This window comes from Micromys minutus (assembly GCF_963924665.1).
Source record: "Micromys minutus genome assembly, chromosome: 5".
In the NCBI taxonomy this organism is placed as follows: Eukaryota; Metazoa; Chordata; class Mammalia; order Rodentia; family Muridae; genus Micromys; species Micromys minutus.
Window position 1 is genome coordinate 76,624,856 of NC_137974.1, and position 20,550 is coordinate 76,645,405.

At 48.4% G+C, this 20,550-nt stretch overlaps 1 protein-coding gene across 1 annotated transcript; it reads left to right on the top strand.

The window, feature by feature from the left end:
* Positions 1 to 4,457: 4,457 nt before the first annotated feature.
* PTPN18 (protein tyrosine phosphatase non-receptor type 18) lies at positions 4,458 to 19,269 on the top strand (the record flags this gene model as incomplete). Its single annotated transcript, XM_080917474.1, has 15 exons — positions 4,458 to 4,737; positions 7,223 to 7,387; positions 7,558 to 7,634; positions 7,721 to 7,816; positions 7,916 to 7,954; positions 14,033 to 14,101; positions 15,152 to 15,214; positions 15,524 to 15,666; positions 16,471 to 16,537; positions 16,622 to 16,699; positions 16,801 to 16,890; positions 17,121 to 17,209; positions 17,829 to 18,034; positions 18,403 to 18,477; positions 18,635 to 19,269. 15 exons carry the CDS (start codon positions 4,458 to 4,460, stop codon positions 18,700 to 18,702), a joined length of 1,605 nt encoding a protein of 534 aa, XP_080773600.1. The 3' UTR covers positions 18,703 to 19,269.
* Positions 19,270 to 20,550: the final 1,281 nt, after the last annotated feature.

The window sequence follows — 20,550 nt, forward strand, 5'->3', positions numbered from 1 at the left end:
GCTTGTTTTATTGTTATCGTCTCAGTTTCATGTGACCATCTCCTGTGCCTCACTCTTCCAGAATTCCATTTCTCTCTGAGGGATGTCCTACCTCCAATTTCTTGCCTCAGCTCATTCACCATAATTGGTCATTTTTTATTAATAGATGATATTTCCATACAGAACACAGATTCTCTCTGCACCCTCCCTCTTTCACGGGAGACAACGTGACACCCACAACCTGCCTACCAGACCTCTAACTCTTGTAGATGTGTGTGGGCCTATCCAACAGCACACAGAGCTAGTGCTGCCCAGGGAAGTGCCTCAAGTGTAAGTCTGTGCCCCAGGCTCTCACCTTACTGCTCTCTCTACACAAATCCCTGTGCTTGCCCAGGGGCCCTGGCTTTCTATAGAGTGGTTGTCAAGTCCCTGCAAATGCATTAGAGCTGGAAGAGAGAATTGGTGATAAGATCTATCCTACGGTTAGGAGGAGGCCTCTGAGGAGTCATGTCACACAGGATCGGGGAGATGTCTGCATGGTATGGAAACTGGACAGCACTGAGGACGATCTGCAAGGGTCCAAGATGAAGCCGTGAAAGGGAGCCTAGGACCCACTTACACCAGTGTTCTGGGACGAATGGGATCACAGCTGCAGCTCATGTATCCAGTTTAAGCAAGGCCTCTGGGATCCTCCTGTGGCTTTGCATGTGTGTGTGTGTATGTGTGTGTGTGTGTGTGTGCTGAAATTTCAAAATATGAGTAAAATCGTGTAATCTAATATTTGGCTTTCTGATCCCAGTTGATCACTGAGAGAAGCCACCTAAGGGATTTAAGTCAGAACCCCGAGGCAGAGTTGAAGCAGAGCCCTCTGAGGAATACTGCATTACTGGCCTGGTTCCTCCTACTTGGGCACAGCCAGCTTCCTTCAAATGCTAGTTTTTCCAGACGAGCTTGCTTGTACAGGACCACTCCCCTGGAGCAGCATCACCCACAGTAGTAGGGTCCCAACATCAGTTAATCAGCGATTTTATATATATATATATATATATATATATATATATATATATATATCCGCATTCATGCCCAATCTGATGGAATGGAGGCAATTCTTCAGCTAAGGTTCCCTCTTCTTCAGGTGTATCAAGTTGACAAACAAGATTAGCCATCACAGATTAGGCAGAATTCTGAAAAGCAGACTCCCATCTGGACTTTCAGACAGTTGGACAGATTTGGGGGCAGATAAGAAGACGGACATCTAGACAGATCAGTAGTCCCAGAGAAATACAGCCACCCCCTTCCTCACTGACTAAAGGTTAATCCCAGCCAACAGAAGACAGACCATCTCCACCAAGTAAATTACCCCAGTGGAGATCCACCTCACCCTCCCACTCAGCCTTCAGATGGACAAACTTACTTTTTACCCAAACTTAAAACCTATGAGAAAAATTCCTCTTAATAAGAGTCCACCTTTCAGAGAAATTGACTCCACTGGGCCTCCAGCTGGGTTTTCATCCCTGCTTAGATCTCCACGTAACCAAAGTAGAGAGTCCTCAGGCTCTGGAAGGCTCTCCTGCCCCCTGCTTATTACCATAGCTGACCCCTTGATCACTCAGAGCTGCCACTGCTCTTGGGTACTGAATGGATCTACAATGACCACTGCCATCTACTGCTGCTCTATAGGGGTCTTCCATGATTCCTTGGTGACACCCCTTCATCTGCTCTGGAAGCTCCTGGCTTAGGATGACTGCCATGAGTCATCTCAGAGACTGAACTTCTGCGGCTCTTCCCCCATTTTCACAGTTCACAGACCTGCGTGCCACCTCCCTGCCCTGCCCATCCACCAGCTGTTTGCAATCCCATTGGGGTGTACTCGTGGCCAGCTTCTGCTTCTTTGGGAACCGACACCCCAAGTCCCCACAGCCACGTACGACTCCATTGTCCTTCACCTTGCTCCGGAAGACACTGACTCCCCAACTGCTGTTAGCAACATTCACTGACCTCCAGTGAACCCAGCTGTGACTCTCCATCCTCAGTCATTCTGCTGACCCCCTTTGAGCGTGCAGGTGTGAACAGTGACCTCCCAATAACTTATAATAAATACTTTAGATTCCCCCCTTTTGAAAGCTCAAAACAATTTCTTTTTCATGTATATGTACACACACACAATTACTTTTATCATATTCTCTAATCTCATTTCTCATCCTGCAGACCCCCTTCTTCAGATGTGTTCCACCCCCCCCTTACTTTCATGTCTTCAGTGTGTGTATACCCCACTGCATTTAATTGGGGTTGCCTAAGTAGGAATTGTACGGGGGTTAATGTATTTGATTGAGGGAAATCTAGCATTAGATGCACCACTGAAAATTTGGCTTCCTTCTATAACTATTAAGTGCCTATATCATCTTAGGGAGAAGACAGAACTTGGGTTATATCATGATAGAACTCGGGTAGGCCCATGCATGTAACTGCTATGTCACATCCAGGAGACAATGTTTCATGACACACCCACTCCTCTGTTATGTTCTCCGAGCCTCGGAGAGTAGATACAGATGTTCCCTTCAGGACTGAACACTCAACAATCACTCACCCTCAGTACTTGAACCAGTTTGATATTACTCTCACTTCTCAATATTTAAGCTAAGTCCAGCAAACCAGAGTTTGCAAACCACACATTTTAAAAAACAGCGACAAAATCCAAGGATTGGTGTCAACATGGTTTCTAAAACTTTTTAAAGTTTTTATTTGGCTGGGTGGTGGTGGTGGCGGCATGTGCCTTTAGTCCCAGCACTCCCGAGGCAGAGGCAGGTGGATCTTTGTGACTTCAAAGCCAGTCTCGTTTACTGAGCTAGTTCCAGGCAGGACAGCCAAGGCTACACAGAGAAACCCTATCTCAGAAAAAAAAATCATTTATTTTTATGTATTTATTTTACCTGCCTGTATACCTGCACCATGTGCATGCTTGGTGCTTGTGGAGGCCAGAAGAAGGCACTGGGTCCCCCTGGAACTCTGATGTTTGCGAGCTACCATAATATTTGTGTTACATTTATTTGAGTGTTTCTGCACAAGGCTGTTCATAAGGAGGTCAGAGGACAACTTGTGGAAGTCCTCCCTGCTTCACCATGTGTGACGGGATAAAGTACATCTTGACAGGCATGACAGCATCTGCTGAGCCTTCTTACTACCATCTTCCCCCTTTCAGTGGAAAGTTGTTTGGATACCACAGGCCATGATGTAAATAGGACAGAGCTCTAATGATAAAGCCAGAGCCAGTTCTTGTCTGGCTTTTAAAGAAGTTATCCATTCCTTCATTTAAACACGAATGACCACGTTGACAGCCTTTTGCCAGTGACCCTACTGGTCTCCCATGATTTAAAGTGCTTTCAGTCCCCTTCAGTCCTACCTTTCCACACAACCCCACGGATTTCCTCTGAGCCCCTCCCTCAACAGAGAGTTGGCAGCCCTCAAAATTCTTTGGTTCCCCCGAGGGTGGTGCTACCCCATCTGCTGAAGCCTGTGTTTTGGATCCCCCGCCCCCTTTAATTTTACTTTGTGTGTAGGGAGATACACCCTCAAGGTAGAACCTGTGTAGTTGTCAAAGGACAATTCTCTGGAGTTGATTTTCTCCTTCCACCATGTGGGTCCTGGGTATCAAATTCAGGTCGTCTTCCTTGGTAGCAAGTGCATTGCTCTTTTACCATGGGACAGGGTTTCATATAGCACAAGCTAACTCCGAATTCATAGTGTAAGCGAGGGTGACCTTAAATTTCTGATTCTCTTGCCTTCACCTTCTGAATGCTGAGACACTCTACCCATTCAGCTACAACCTTAGCATGGCCTCTTCTCCAGTCTTTAGTCTCCAGGACGTCAGGAGCTTGAACTTCAGATGTTCTTCAAACTCCTGAAGGGGGAGGGCTATTCTCTTTCTCCCAGAAGGGTGTGGGTTAACATCCTCAAGTTAGGACTGAATCCTGGTGTCCCCGCTTTTCCAGCAGGTTCCAGAAAGTGAAAGGACATCCCTATTCCCCACAGAAACAGGCTTTTTCCCCCAAAGCATAGTGGCAGGGCAGTATTTTTCTTTGAAGCCTGCCTTTCCCCGACCTCCCTCATATTCCTCTGTCGCGGGGCTGTGGACATCCGCGCGCGCAGGTTGGGTCGTATCGCCACTCATCAGGACTCCGGAGCAACCTGGAAACCTGGCCTGCGAGATTGAGAGCGCGGCCATCCCCCTGGAAAGGCAAGCCGGACCGAGTGTTCTGCGAGGACTCCACCGGCTGCAGGCTCGACCCGCAAGCCACCGGGAATGACAGCTGTGGGCGGAGCGAACAGAGTGAACTCCTAATACCATTGGCCGAGGGGCGAGGCCTGCCCGCCATTACCGGCCTTAATTGGCTGCTGGGACGGAGGCCCCGCCCCGAAGTAGCTAAACTCTCTGGGTCGGAGCGCTCCCAGAAGAGGAGACCTCCCGAGCGGGTCGCAGCATGAGTCGCCACTCGGACCTGGTGAGGAGCTTCTTGGAGCAGCTGGAGGCCCGGGACCACCGGGAGGGGGCAATCCTCGCTCGTGAGTTCAGCGTGAGTGACACTCCAGCCATCAAGCTTCGCAGCCAGGCGCTCCCCACGGCTGTCCACCTATGCACTATGAAAGCTCTGCCCTTTCCTCTCAGCTCCCGGGGCGTCTCCTGCCTCCAGCTCTCCGGTTTCCTCTCCTCGCACTTCTCTCACCCTGTCACTCTCCCAGCCTTTCGCGCTCTGTCGGCAGGTACCCAAAGGGTGAAGTTTGGGAGGAGCCAGACACAGTAGGTGTCATTGTCCAGCAAACCTTCTCCCTAGCGGGGCGGTGGCTTCCGCCGGGGAGGGAGGCAGCACACCTGCGCAGGACTCCAGTCCCACACCCTGGCCACTCCTGGGTCACCTTGTAATCCCAGGGAGGAAGTGGCTTGGGGCAGCAGAAAGAGGAACAAGGAAACTTGCCTTTGGGTTTCCAGTCTGTCCCAGGGCTTTTCAGAAGTGTGGCCCTGGGAGCTCTGACCTCAGTTTCACCTGTTTTGAATTGTGAATGTTAAAAGCCAAGCGGGTCTGGAAATTAGGTGGTTTCGGTAGATGCACATAGCACATATTGGATAGTTACTTTAACATGGCTTACAACAGTTGTAAACGTTACACCAGGACAATCAAGTTTGTGAAAGAGAATGCCACTCATCAGCCATGGCACACAACCTGTACTAAAGTAACTTATATGCTGTATCAAACTTAGAAAAGATATAAAAAATAAATGCAACATTAAATGATCATTTACAGCCTGGCATGGTGACACATGCCTGTAATTCCAGCAGCTGGCAGCCTAAAACAGGATGACAGTGAGTTCAAAGCCAACCTGAGTCATATAATTTGTGACCGCTCTGAAATACTCTGGAGATTTTCTCAAAGAATTAAAAAGATAGTTTACACAAAAACCAATATGTAACCCAATAACAGTACAACACTGTGGTGGTGCAGGCCTTTAACTCTAGCACTCAGAAGCAGAGGCAGGAAGATCTCTGTAAGTCTGAAGTCAGTCTGGTCTACACAGAGAAATCCAGGACAGCCAGGGCTATGTAGGAAGACCCTGTCTCAAAACAAACAAGCAAACAAGCAAAAATCCAACTAACTAAACAAGCAAACAAAACAATAAACCAACCACAATACCACAACCGATACAACAAACATGAGTAAGAACCAAATTTATAGCAGGTGACACACACCTTTCATTTCAGCACTTGAGAAGCAGAGGCAGATGAATTTCTGAGTTCAAGTCAAGCCTGGTCTGCAAAGTGAGTTCCAGGATATCCAGGGCTACACAGAGAAACCCTGTCTCAAAGACCTCCTCCCCCCCAAAAAAACCCTCAGAAAAACAAAACAAAAAAAAAAAAAAAAAGTGAACAAAAAACTCCAAACCAAATGTATTAAATTTATAAGTCAATACACACAGCAAGCATATGGGTAGATTAAATGTGAATCTAAATAATTTGCACACGTGAAATACCGTAACACAAGAAGCATGTCCGCATAAAATATTATTTTGCAAGCAAGAAGCCGGACATAGCATGCGTGTGGTGCATCTTCCAGGCTGAAGGGGTTCTAAGGGCTCCATGCAGAATCTTGCAGCCACTCACTCCAGACCTGTGATTTTTCTTCTCTACCTCTGTGATTGCGACATCCACTGTAGGAAGAGGGTGTCTCTGGGGGGCTGGAATCACCTGACCAACATAAGTAAACCATTTTGGATGGTGGCCCGAACACAACAGCCATCAGTCCAGTTGTGAACACCCAGCAGGAGTGATACTCCTCACTAGCTATAATTATGTACCAGCTATAAAGTTCCTATAGCAGCATCTTACATGTTGTACATTATATCTCTTATCTATAGCATAGTCACGCTGTATCTTTCGTGAAGTGTTTATTTTTAATTTTTATTTGGTGTATGTGTGTGTGTGTGTGTGTGTGTGTGTGTGTGCAAGCATGTGCGTGTGCACTCACGAGTGTGTTTATACAGATTCTCTTGGAAGCTGGAAGAGGCTATTGAGTTCCTGAAGCTGGGGGTGCCAGCACTTGTGAACTGTAGGCACTAGTGCTAGGAACCAAACTTGGGTTCTGTACAAGAGCAGAAAGCACTCCTAAACACTTAGCCATTATAGTGTGCACATACAGTTTTTGGAGGAACTGTGGACAACCAGGACAGCTACTTTTACTTTTTTTACCTTACCTTGTGGTGAAAGTCAGGTTATCTGGCTTGGTAGCAAGCACCTCTACCCACTGAGGCATTTTCCAGGCCTCAGTTTTATTTGTTTGGGGATAAGGGCCTTGTGCATGCCACAGTACCTATGTACACGTCAGAGGACAACTTTCTGGTGTTGCTTTTGCTCCTTATGGTGTGGGATGTGGGGGGTGAGTGCAAAATCTTTAGGCCTGTGCAGAAAGTGCTTGTTATATGCACCGAACAATCTTTTGGGTCCAAAATATATGCATATTTTATTATCATTATTTATAGTACAGTATAACATGGCTGAGTGAACAGGTCTGAGAGGGTGAGTGTTCAGGTTCAACATTTGTTGGGGTACCTCCTCGTGGTACCTCTGGCAAGCTACTCAACCTACACCAGTGTTCATCTGCACAATGGGGAGAGTGGATAGTTGCCACTTGGGGAGATCTAAATGCCCAGGCACTGAGTCTGGCTTTCACCAGCTGTTCTAGATGTTATTACACAGATCCTAATTCAGATGGGTCTCACTCTATTCTTTCTGCTCATGGTACCTTCCACCAGGACATTAAGGCCCGCTCAGTAGCCTGGAAGACTGAAGGTGTGTGTTCTACTAAAGCCGGCAGTCGGCTCGGGAACGTGAGGAAGAACCGCTACAAAGACGTGGTACCCTGTAAGTCAGTGGGTGTCTGTCACCCATGGGGATCGCCCATGCTTGAGGTGGCTGCATTACTCCCTGTAGCCACACGGGGGCAGAGTCCCGCTAGTGTGCTGTCCCCTTGCTTGCTTTTGCCTGGGCGGGTGTCAGAGACTTGACACCCACCCTCCACATGTCTCTGGCAGATGATGAGACGAGAGTCATCCTTTCCCTGCTCCAGGAGGAGGGACATGGAGATTACATCAATGCCAACTTCATCCGGGTCAGGACAGTGATTAGGGAAGGGGTGGCTTTGGGGTGGGTCGGGGATGGGCTTCAGAATCTCCTTAATGAACCGGCCTTTCCCAGGGCACAGATGGAAGCCAGACCTACATTGCTACGCAAGGACCCCTGCCTCACACTCTGTTGGACTTCTGGCGCCTGGTTTGGGAGTTTGGGGTCAAGGTCAGCTTTTCGGGGCAGAGAGAGGGGCCTGGTTCTGAGTCCCTGTCCTTCAGTTGTCCCCTTACTCAGTGGCCTCCCTCTTCCTTGCTGATTGTCTAGGTTATTCTGATGGCCTGTCAAGAGACAGAAAACGGACGGGTATGTATCCTCAGCCTCTTAGCGTGCAAAGAAGACTACAGGGAGGAAGGGAGGCTGGGGGGTCTCCTTCTTGTACCTGTAACCAGAGTCCAGTCCTTGGCTGACTCCACGGCAGCTCTGTAGAAGCCACTGATCCTAATTTTGTCTTGGTCTTTTTCTTTTCGATCACGGGGTTGTCCCCTCAGTCTCGGCAGCCTCGGTTTTCCACCAGCTCAGAACATGACCAAGGACTGTACTGAAGAGTTTCTTTCTATACCCTTTCCTGCTTTTCTATACTCTCCTCTAACCATGCCAATCTTGGCTATTCTCAGATGAGCCAGAGAAGGCTCTGCTTTGGGGTAATACTCTGCCATGGACTTTGCCATGGCCCATTATGATACCTGGACCTTCACATGGTGTCACCCCTCCCCCCATGTCTACCTCTAACTCCTTCCTGTGTTTTTCCATTCCCCTTCATAGTTCTTATCTACCACAACACACGGGATAACCCTCAATGTGAAATGCACGTCACAATAGTATGACGACCCTCCACAAGCTATTATGTTTACCCTTGACTGTCTTCTTACTGGGATACAACTCACCCGTTTCGATGGGCCCAGCAGCTCCCTCCTGTATGTACTTCAGGTTCTTGGGAGGCCAAAGTGAGAGGATCAAACCTTTGAGGCCAGCCTGGGCGACTCGGGGAGACCGTCCACACTTTCATCACCTCATCTGCAGTCACAGCCCATGTTTAGAGCCACAGGCAACCCCAGCCGATTTGCCTGCTGTGTGTTTAACCTGGAATTGAATTGTGCATGTGGCTTTTATGAACGGCTTCCTTCTCTGTGTGTTCCTGTTTCTTGCTAGTGTCCTTCTCAATAGCACCCCACGGAACGTGCGTACATCTTTCCCCTTCTCTAAGCAGTTTGTAGATGCTGGATCGTTTCTCGGAATCACACTGCTGTGAGCGCTCGTATGCAAGCCTTGGTGTGGATGTGAACTTTCGTTTCTCGAGTGTCCGCTGGGTGGAATTGCTGGATCTTAGAGGAATCTAATTTTAACTCTAGTTTGAGGAAGTGACAGGCTGTTTTCCACTGTAGCTGTATCAGGTTACATTTCCATCCATAGTGCACAACTCCAGTTTCCTTACATCCTCACTAACAGTTCTGATTCCTTCTCACTTTGCAACCCTTTTACTTACTGTGCGCAGGGGTGTGCACATGGAATATGGAGCGGAAGTCAGAGACAACTTTGGGAACTGGCTGTCTCTTTCAACCATGTGAGTCCCTGGGATTGTCTAGGCAACAAGTGTCTTTACTTGATGAGCCATCTTGCCTGTTCCCTGCCCCTCCCCCACTCATTATAGCCATCGTTGGGAAAATGAAGGAATCTCTAACTGGATCTTTTAAACCTTATTGTAAAATATATGTGAACATAAAAATTGCCATTTAAGGGACTGAAAAATGTCTGGAGGTTAAGAGCACTTGTTACTCTTGTAGAGGACCTGAACTTCTAGGTCCTACTACCCACAGCTTACAGTTGCCTATAATTCTAGCCCCAAAGGGATCTGATGCCCCCTTCTGGCCTCCTTGGGCACCCAAACACATTTAACTTTCATCCAAACACACACACACACACACACACACACACACAGAGAGAGAAAGCATAAATTCCTCTTCCCCTGGTCCTGGCCACCTGTCTTCTGTCCCCATTGAACTGCCTGTCCTAGTAGGCATTGTGTAAACAGGATTATAAAATATGTGCCCTTCTGTTTCTTGTTTCTTTCCCTTGATGGTTTTTATGACTGTCCATGTCGTCATGTGTACCGGAACACGTCGTTCATCTTAAGACTGAATATATCATGGCTTTGTGTTGTCTTCTGTTGATGGACAGTTGGGCTGCCCCCCCCCCCCCGCTTTAGACCACTGCGGATGATACTGTTGGCACACGCTGGTACACAGCAATGTCTTGGCTTCTGGCTTTCGTTTTCATTTGTGTGAGTAAGTGTATGTACATGTGTGGTTATGCGTGTGTGCCTCTGTCTCATGCATCTCACTTTGTAGATGAGGCTGGCCTCGAACTCACAGAGATCTACCTGTGCCTGCCCCCCTGCCCCTGCTACATTGCTAGGTTTAAAGGCTTGTGACACTCTGCTGGCTCTTTTGTTCCTTGTGGGGTCCTCTCTGAACTCAGTGCTTGACTTTTCTCAGCTCAGCTAGAAGCCAGCAAGCCCCAGAGATCTTCCTGTCTCTGTCTACCGCTGAGCTGGGGCTACAGGCATTCAAAGCTTTGTTATATGGGTGCTGGGATCTGAGCTCCAGTGTTCATGTTTGTGTAGCCCTCCCAAATGCTGAGCTATCTCTCTAGAACTCTAGAACTGTCTTTTTTTTTCAATTATTTGAATATAAATCTGCAGTAGGATTAAAAATTTTTTTTTCTCCACAGTGACTACCTTTTATACTTCTACCAGATAGGGGTTTTAGTTTCTCCATATGTTCAGTGACACTTGCTATTGTGTGTGCATTCATGCACATGTGAGTGTGTCTGTGATGTGTGGAGTGCACACATTTAGAGGCCAAAGGAGGATGTCAGGTGTCCTGTTCTATCCACTTTCTGCCTTTTCCCTTGGCATGGGTGTTTCACTTAGTCTGGAGCTAGGCTGGCACCATGATCCAGAGATCCTCCTGTCTCTGCCCCTGTCTCTGTCCTCTGTTGGGGTTACAGGGACATACCAGTCATTTCCCGTGGGTGCTGGGTATTTGAATTCAGATCCTCATTCTTGTTCAGCAGCTGTTCTTACCCATGAGCCCTCTCCCCAGGTCAACAGTTATTTACTTCCCACTCATGGGGATGGAGAGATGGCTCAGAGGTTAAGACATATTGAGTTGTTGCAGAGGACCCACATTGGTTCCTAGCACCAATGTCAAGTGGCTTGCAAGGACTTGTAACTCCAGTTCCAGGGGGCCTGGCAACCCTGGCCTCTGCAGCCACCTGCATTCACAGGCATGTAACCTCCCTAATTAAAAATGAAAACAATGAGAAAGAGAGAGAGAGAGAGTACTGGAGAGATGGCTTAGTGGTTGGGAGCACTTGCTACTCTTCCAGAGGTCCTGAGTTCAGATCCCATTAACCACATGGTGGCTCACAACCATCTGTAATGGGATCTGATGTCTTCTTCTGGTGTGTCTGAGGGCAGACTTATATATAATAAATAGTTAGATCTTAGAGAGAGAGAGAGAACTTGCTTGGCATGGCAGTACTTGCCTTTGATAGGCAGAGGCAGGTGGATATCTGTGAGTTTTATGCTAGCATGATCTACACAGCAAGTTCATCCAGGACTAAAATTTACAACTTTAAAAGTTTATATCATATATTTTGTATTTCTTGACGTTGTAGGCTTCTTTTAATTTATGATATACCAAATAGCTCATATTGAATAATGATACAAAATTGATTTTCCTATGCTGATCCGTTCCTGTGAACTTACTGAGTTTATTAGCCCGCGTGTGTGGTATGCTTTTGTTAGTGGTTTCCCCACGTCATATATGGATCAAAGCTTTCGAGCCTGCGTGCTGCCTCTCCCCCATCACTTCCTCTTCTCGGCTCCTCCCCCTCCACACTCAGGAGTCCCTTTTTTCCTGTTGTGCTTCTGTGGGCTTGAGTGAGGTTGGAACGGACATGCTCCTGACTCCGTCCTGTGCTTCCGAGGTGCATCACTGGGCATCTCTGTGAAGTTTGTAGATGCTCTTGGCCAGGATGAAGAATTCCTTTCTACTCCTAATTCTTTTTACTTTTTTTTTTTCCACTGTGAAGCTAGGTTTGCCAAGGTTTTCTTTCCCCTTCTATTTATTCATATGATCCTGGTTTTTTGTTTGTTTGTTCCTTTGTTTTGTTTAAAGATTTATTTACTTTATGTATTTGACTACACTGTAGCTGTCTTCAGACACACCAGAAGAGGGCATCAGATCTCATTACAGATGGTTGTGAGCCACCATGCAGTTGCTGAGAATTGAACTCAAGACTTCTGGAAGAGCAGTCAGTGCTCTTAACCACTGAGCCATCTCTCCAGCCTCTGATTCTATGTTTTATTTTTGCTTTGTAGTCTATTAACATGATATCTGATACCAATGGATTTTTGTTTTTAATTGTGTTCAGGTCCCTCTCTCCACCCCTGTGTATGTGTGTGTGTGTGCTCGTGCGCACCATAGCAGGAGTGTGGAGGTCACAAGACAAGCTCTAGTATTGTTTTTACCCTCCACCTTGTTTGAAACAGGGTCTCTTGTTCTGCTGCTGCCCTGCAAGCTTTCAGGGATTCTGCCTTGCTTGAGAGGATGCTAGAATTGTCAGCGCACACCAACTGTGTGCAAGCACTGCACGGGCTCTGGAGATGCAGCTCAGGCGCTCACACATACACAGCAACCATCTCCCACATCCAACATACCCAGAGAGCCATCTCCCTGCAAATGTGTCTGTTTCGTCAAGAGCCTTGCATTCCTAGCATTAAACCTATTTGGCTATGGTGTATACTACTTGGCTAGAATTTGGGTTCTAGGTTCATGAGACACTGGTGGGAACTTTTCTTTCTTTGTGATGCCTGATTTCTGTAAGAGGGTCAGGGTGCTGGGTCAAGTTTATGATCCTTCAGGTCTTTTGCAAGGATGTATGAAAGGTTGGTATTAATTCTGCTTGTTTAATAAATGTCACTAAATTGTTTCTTTTTTGAAAACAGGAGGCAAAAGTGTGAGAAATGTTTTAATGTAAGCACATACCTGATTTTGTCTTTACTGGTTACTGAAGTTTTAAGTTTCCATCTGGTGTCCTGTTCCGGTTATAGGAGGAACTTCTTATATATTTGCATTTGAATTTGCCTACTTTTTGAATGACAAGGTTTCCATTTGGTTAATTTATTTATGGGGGGTATGAGTGTGCTATGGCACATGTTTGGAGGGCAGAGAACAACTACCCACCCAAGTGATAGAAAACTATCGTTTCACCCATGTGGGAGAGATGGCTCAGGGTTTAACAGTACTGGCTGTTCTCCCAGAGGACCCAAGTTCAGTTCCCAGAACTCACATGGGGACTCACAACCATTTACATGTCCAAGAGACTGAATGCTCCCCTCCGGCCTCAGGCACCAGGCATGCATGTAGTGTAGACAAAACACTCATGCATATAAAGTGAATTAAAACTTTTCCCTGTTCTCTTTAGCTCGGCTCTCCAGGACTCTGGGTACCACTTGGTGTGTCCCACAAAGGACTGATCCTCCTGTTTATTTTAGGGTTCTCATTTTTGCTTTGTCTCTGTTGCATATCTTCCTGGTTCCTGCCTCTCTTTCTCTGGGGGTTTAACCTGCTGTTCATGAATTGTGTCTTGGAATTCTAGCTAGGGATGTTTTGGCCTTTAATTTTATTCTTTGTTCTATTCATGTTTCCATTTGACTCTATGTATATTGCTATTCAAAGATCTTGGCCTCTTTTTTCCTCTTTGCTTCTGGATCTTTTCCCACTCTCTGATAACCAGCCACACTTTGCTCCATCTTTGTTGGATGCTGGATTTTAAGTGTAGCATAGTTCAGTGTCCGATTGTGTTGACTCTGGTTCAAGAGTGTTTTAAGTGTTTGACTTTTCTGTGAAGGCAGTGAAGACTCTTCTGGATGTTTTATCATCTGGCGGTTTTCTGTTTCCCTGGTGTCTGTTTACACTGCTCTCTCTTCTCCGCAAATTCTGCCTCCCTGATCCCTGACCTGTGGCTTCCACGGCATGGTGGAGTCCCAGGGCTCCTTAGTCCTTACTAAGCTTAGTGAAGTCAAGTTGGTATGCCACGTAGTCGGCTTAGCGAGCTCCACCCTGCAGGGCATGTGTCTATGATACCGAGTGGTCCATGCGCTTAGTTATAGCTCCAGGCTGGAGGAGGATGCCATGTCTAACCTCCAGCATGATCAAAAGCTTGCTCTTGTGTCGTGAAAGTGTTTTTTGTCATACTCTGCAGCTGGCCTCCATTACAGCTGCTGGCCCTTCCGCAAGCAGCTTCCAGGGTGTCCTGTCACTCTGAAGGTGACCTCCCCATTCACTCCTCGCCTTCCCCACCTTACTTTTGCAGAGGAAGTGTGAGCGTTATTGGGCCCAGGAGCAGGAGCCTCTACAGGCTGGGCCTTTCGGCATCAACCTGGTAAGCCGGAGCAGAGGTGGGAACAGAAGTGGTTTCTGCAGGCCTTGGGTAATGTGGGGGATCTCAAGGAAGACATACAGAGTGAGAAGCCTTGGGCTAGGCTTGGAAAGATGAACCATTTTTAACAGCCCCCTTACACTGTGAAAAACTCAGAATACACTCAGGGTAAGTGTTCTTCCAAAGTCCTCTTAACTATGATTCCAGTTACCTCCGTAACCATAGAAATGGGCTTGCTCAGGCTTCTACAGCTCTTGTTTTATAGTGTTCTTGACTGGAGGAAATCCCTCCACATACAGGTAGTTAGCCATTAACAAATACAAGGAGACCATTGTGTCAGAGAACAATAAGACTCTCTTGTGCTCGCTGTCAAAGGATTGGTTTGGTTTGTATGCACATTCCTCTTTCCCAGTTCTGACCAAAGTCTTCTTGAATGCTTTGGGGAAAGTTTGGACCAAAAGAAAAATTTTAAATATTATCAGGATAGAAATTTATTTGATTTAAAAATACATGGCTACATTTACAATAACACAATACTTACCCAAAGGACATATCCCCATTGGCTTTGAACCCTTTAAAAATATTCTTTTGAAGTTTAAAAAAAAAAGCTCGTAATAAGAATGCAAAAGGAAGCAACAAACAAAAATCCCCTGAAGACCGGGAGTGAGGTACACTCAGTAAGCTCGTCTGCCAGAGTCTGAACTGTTAGACGTGCCCATCAAGGTCTAAGTCTCAACCACCTGGCTAAGCCAGCAATCCCAGGAATGCAAAACAGCACCGCAGGCCTAAGGGTTTTCAAGACATTTTTAGAACTTGATTTTTTAATCAAAAATGCTTTGCTTCCATCAGACATGGTACTGTACACCTGTTATCCCAGCACATGGGAGGCAGAGACAGAGGGATCTCTGGTTTGAGGCCAGTCTTGGCTCTACAGCAAGGCTCGTCTCAAAAGCAAAAACAAACCCCCAAACCTTTGCTTTGTAAGAATGTGAAATGTGTTGCTAAGATCTCCATTTCTCTACTGTTTTCTCCACTCTCTTCTCATGTGCCCAGACAAAGGAGACAACACTGAATGCAGATATCACCCTCAGGACCCTTCGGGTTACATTCCAGAAGGTACCAAAAGGTTAAAAGGTGAAGGGGCTCTAGCATGGGACGAACTGTTTCCTCTCCTGAAAATGCACACTCAGGATACTAACCCGTTCCCGTCACCCCCAGTTATTACATGGTGGACTTGCTTGTCTTTATGGGGCTGCGGGTGGAGCCCCACTGCTTGTACATGCTATGCGGGTCTTCTTAATTTTCCCCCCACTGTACCTTCTCTGGTGGACTTAGAACTGTAGTAGGTGATCAATAAACATTTTTTTCTCTCTCTTTTTTTTTTTTTTTTTTTCTTTTTTTTAACTCTCCGTTCCCCTGTCTCAGGAATCCCGCTGTGTGCACCAGCTACAGTATATGTCCTGGCCAGACCACGGGGTTCCCAGCAGTTCTGATCACATTCTTATCATGGTGGAGAAGGCCCGTTGCCTCCAAGGACTTGGACCTGGACCCATCTGTGTCCACTGCAGGTTTAGGAAATTAGCTTTATGAGCGTCTGGTGAGGCAGAAGGGAGAGGATGAGCCAGAAAGGCAAGGGAGAGCGGTTGTGGCTTTGAAGCCAGCCTTAACGTTTTTTTCAGTCGCATCTCTTGAGAACCTTCTGGCTGTATGTTTATGATACAAGGAATTGGAATTAGCCGGAATAGACCGCCAGCTGGAAAGTGAGCAAAGAACTGATTGCTTACACTCCAAGTGAATAAAAAAGGTTCTCCTGTGCTGAAGAAATACCCCAGTGGGCATAGAACTCGCTGTACTTACTCATGAGTTCCCATCATTGTTACCCAGTCAAAGCCAGGACAGGTGGCTTGCCCCCTGTGTAACCCCAGTGCTGGGCGACCGACCGGTAAAGACAAGTGGATCCTTTGAGGGAGTTGCTACGCAGGCAGCTAAGCAAATCTGTGAGCAGCCTGTTTAGTGAGAGAGCCTGTCTCAAATTTAATATTGACCTTTGGTCTCTGAACTCTGTCACCTGACACACACACACACAAACACACAAATGGATGCACACTAATGTACACATAAATCCCCAAAAGTTTTATTTAAAATTATAATCTAGGGATCCTCAGCTCAGCTCAGCTCAGCTCAGAAAGGGTTGTGGTAATCTGTACCGTTAGGCAGTCCGGACATCCCAGAGTTTAGGATACTGAAGTCAGAGGCTAACCTGGGCAACACAGCAAGACCTGTGGGAAAGGGAGGAGGAACAGAATGGGAAAACGGGAAAGGGGAATTGTGGGTAGGCTATGATGGCGGCTGTTCTGGTTCTTGACTGTCAGTGCTGGCTGTGGACGAACAGGTGTCCTGTGTGCTGTGGATTATGTGAGGCAGCTGCTGCTGACCCAGGTATGAGGTCCTCTTCTCTCTGTGCAGTGTGTGGTCCCATACCTGCCTACCAGGGCCGGCTCACACTTCCCCTCTCTATCCCAGACAATCCCACCTAATTTCAGCCTCTTTGAAGTGGTCCTGGAGATGCGGAAACAGCGACCCGCGGCCGTGCAGACAGAGGTATGTGCCTGCCCCGTCTCCTGTTTTCCTTTTCCCAAGGACACGGGGAGGCTTCCCTATCTTCCCAATGTCCCCTTCTCAATGACCACTCACCCCAACAGGAGCAGTACAGGTTCCTGTACCACACAGTGGCTCAGCTATTCTCCCGCAGTCTCCAGAACACCAGCCCCCACTACCAGAACCTAAAGGAGGTACAGGAGCCCCCAATTCCACTTTCCGACAGCCATCAATACTTATATGCCTCTTGGGGACAGTAACGGCCTCACTGTGGCACTTTTGCCTCCTCAGAACTCCCTTCTTCCTCAGGCTGTCCCCTCCTAAGCTCACCTCAGCACCCACAGTGACCTGCATCAGGGGCCTGCATCAGGGGCCTGCATCAGGGGCCTGGCCTTATGACCCTCCCTTGCCTGCTTCCCTGCAGAACTGTGCTCCAATCTGCAAGGACGCCTTGTCACTCAGGACCCCCTCAGCCCTGCCTGCCACATCCCGCCCACTAGGTGGGGTTCTCAGGTACCCGCTCCATGTACTTAGAGTTCACTCTGCCCCTGAGACCCCTACAGTCTGGGCTAGCTTTTTCCTTGGTCTTCCAGAAGGTAATTAATTAGGCAAATGTATTTTTAGAATCGCTCCCTCACCCTCTTCCTCCCTCCCTCCCTCCCCCTCCCTCCCCCCTCGCTATCTCTCTGTGAGTGTGTGTGTGTGTGTGTGTGTGTGTGTGTGTGTGTACACATTGCTAGGAGGCTGAGGACAACCCTGCGTATGGGTCGTCACCTTCCACACGTTTTGAGACAATCTCACTGTGTACATCAAAACTTCTGGGGATTCACCTGTCTCTGTCTCATTGTAGGAGGGCTGGGGTCACAGACACATGACCAAGTCTAGCTTTACATGGGTCCTCCCTAGTCCCACTCGCCAATCAGGCCCTGTCTCTCGGGCTGTAGGGTTACTAGAGACACAGAACCCCTGCTTTCTGCCCTCAAGTGGCCCGCCCCTTCTCTCCTTTCCTGCTCTGGGGACCGGGGCAAGCAGGAAGGAAGCCCGTTGCTTGGGCTGATCTTGCTCCCTTCCCCCACCCCTCGCTCTCCCTGGGCTCAGCGCTTTCACTTCCTCTGCTTGCTGTCCGCTGCAGGAGCATCTCGGTGCCTGGGCCTCCGACCCTTCCCATGGCTGACACTTACGCTGTGGTGCAGAAGCGTAGCGCTCCGGCGGGCACAGTGCCGGGGACGCGGGCGCCCGTCAGCACCGACACCCCGATCTACAGCCAAGTGGCTCCACGTGCCCAGCGCCCCGGGGCACACACCGAGGACGCGCAGGGGACAGCGACACTGGGCCGAGGTGAGTTGAGGCCCTCCCGGGATGCGGAGCTGAGGGTGAGCACCTGTTCGCTTGTTCCCCATCCTCCTAAGGCTCAGCAAGGTCTAAGCGGACACATGGAGGTCAGTCCCCCCACCCCCGACCCAGAATGGCCACACCCCCAGGTTCCTAATTGTTGGGGTTCAATACCGAAAATGAGCCCCAGATCAAATCTCAGTTGGGAGACTGGGTTGCCTAAACCGGCCCGCACAAACAGACCTCAGCACTTGGCCACGCCCATGACCCCCGCCTCCAACCACTACCTCGGGAAGGGAAATCTGTAGCTGAGTCCCTGCAGCTCTTAAAAGCTTCTAGAGCTGATCCGTAGGGGTTCGGTCTCCTGCCCTCAGCTCCCGCAGACCAAAACTCTTCCGGGCCTGATGCCTACGAAGAAGTAACAGACGGAGCGCAGACTGGTGGCCTAGGTAAGTCAGAGCCTTGGAGAGCCCCAGGATTTGGGGAGTTCGGGCTGGGCAACCGGCCCCTGGCTCTCCTTCATACACCTGGATCTGGAGCGGGGCGGGTTTGGAGGAGGGTACCCTTTCACACCTCAGCTTCTGCATGGAACCCTTCTTCCCTTAGGCTTCAACTTGCGCATCGGAAAGCCCAAAGGGCCGCGGGATCCTCCAGCGGAGTGGACACGGGTGTGACGAGTGACACTCAGTGGCGGCAGGACTGATGCAGCCACCATGCTGCTGTGCAGTGTGTTACCTATGAGTGGGACTTGTGGGCCTGAATCCAAATAAAAGTTTCTCAGGGCAGAAAAATTGGGGCTTTCCCCCAGTGGTTGTAGCTCGCAGTCAAAGCCTGGGGCCAAGAGGTAAGTGGGAGGCGGTGGGTCTGCTCTGAGAACAATTTATAAAAGCACATCCAGAGTGGGCATCGCCACCCCATGCATCTACTGGAAAGTGCACCCCAGACGAGCCCTAACTTGACAAAGCACCTCAGACAGGTGTCTGCCTGGATCCCCGCGATGACCTCCAGGCAGAGACTCATCTAGATCGATACTTTTGTAAACTTGCGATGAGCTAGAAAGAACTCCGTCTGGTCAGAGAAATGGATCGCCCAGTCAGGTAAATAGTATGCCATCCAGAAAGACAGAACTCCAAGCCTCGTCCTCCTCAAGATGGAAGAAAGCAGATCCTCAAGAATAAATGTATGTACAATGCTCTGCATCCTGTCCTTCCCTCCTTCTCTGCCCCACTGCCATAAATGTCACAAACAGTCCTGTCTATGCCTTCGGACATAGTGCCTTCTCCAGGCTCTTGGAATGCCTGTCTTGAATTCGATGAAGGCTCCTACCAGAAACGTGCGTATCTAGGCAGACATCATTAAAATGAGTGTTGTAGAAGTCAGTGAAGAATGGGCCACAAACTGAGCTCAGGAGCCTTACGTTGCTTCAGGAATGTCAGACCTGTCAGCTCCAGGCTTCCAGGTTCACGGTGGTCCCTGGGAAGCATTTGCCCTTTGAGTGTTGGGGGCAGGGTGATGAAACTTGCCTTATTTGGCCACGGTGTCTACTCCCATTGTCAAGGTCCAGAACATCTGTGCCATCAACAGCTCAGCCAACAGGAACCGCGGACGACAGGGAAACCTTCAACACCTCAGTGAATCTAAACTCTTAAGTTGAAAGTTGGGGAGACTGATCATGATGAGAGGCAGCTGGGAGCAGAGAAGGGTGTTATATTTAGAGCAGGGTCTGGGGGTGACCATCCTGGAGTACTAAAAGGAGGGAAAGACAGGGAGGGATAGGGTGTGGTTAATCTCCAAGCCAGAACCATTGAATTCCTTAGTCCCAAAGACCGAAAAGACCGGCTGGGAAAGCAGTAAATTTCGGAAAGAGGCAGAATCGTTCATCCTGAAGGAAGAGAAACCAAAGTTAACCAGGACGGCAGCAGTTGCTAGGATTCATTCTAAGCTCAGTGAGCCCGGGTTCGGGTCTTAGTTGCCCTGTCTGAATCTAGGGAATGGCTGTGTTGAAGTCCAAGGGAGCTAGTTTCTGGGATGGGCAGATGGGAAGACTCCCAGGCAATCTGCTGGCGGGTCCTGTTGGTTCTATCCTGAGTCAGATGGCTACTCACTCTCCGCCTTCCCAACCTTCTTCCTGTTTCCCTTGTAACGGCCAACCTCAGTTTGTTACTTTTATTGTTACTACTGAAGGGCAACTTGACAGAATCTAGGAGCACACAGGAGGCATACATCGTTGTAAGAGGCTCTGTGGGCTATGTTAACAGAAGAGGGAGATCTCGTATAGACAGCACCATTCCATGGGCTGGTGTCCTGGGCTGAATAATAAGAAAGCAGGCTGGCCATCGGCTTCATCTCTGCAGCCTGACTGCCAATGGACTGTGACCAGCGCCTCCTGCTCCTGCACTGACCACCGTACCCTGGACCTCAAATAAAACCTTCCTTCCTTAAGTTGTGTTTGTCAGGCAAGTCTCAGTCTTTGATCTCCTCCCAAAGAAATAAGATTTCCTTGTGTTGCTTTTGTGTGTGCT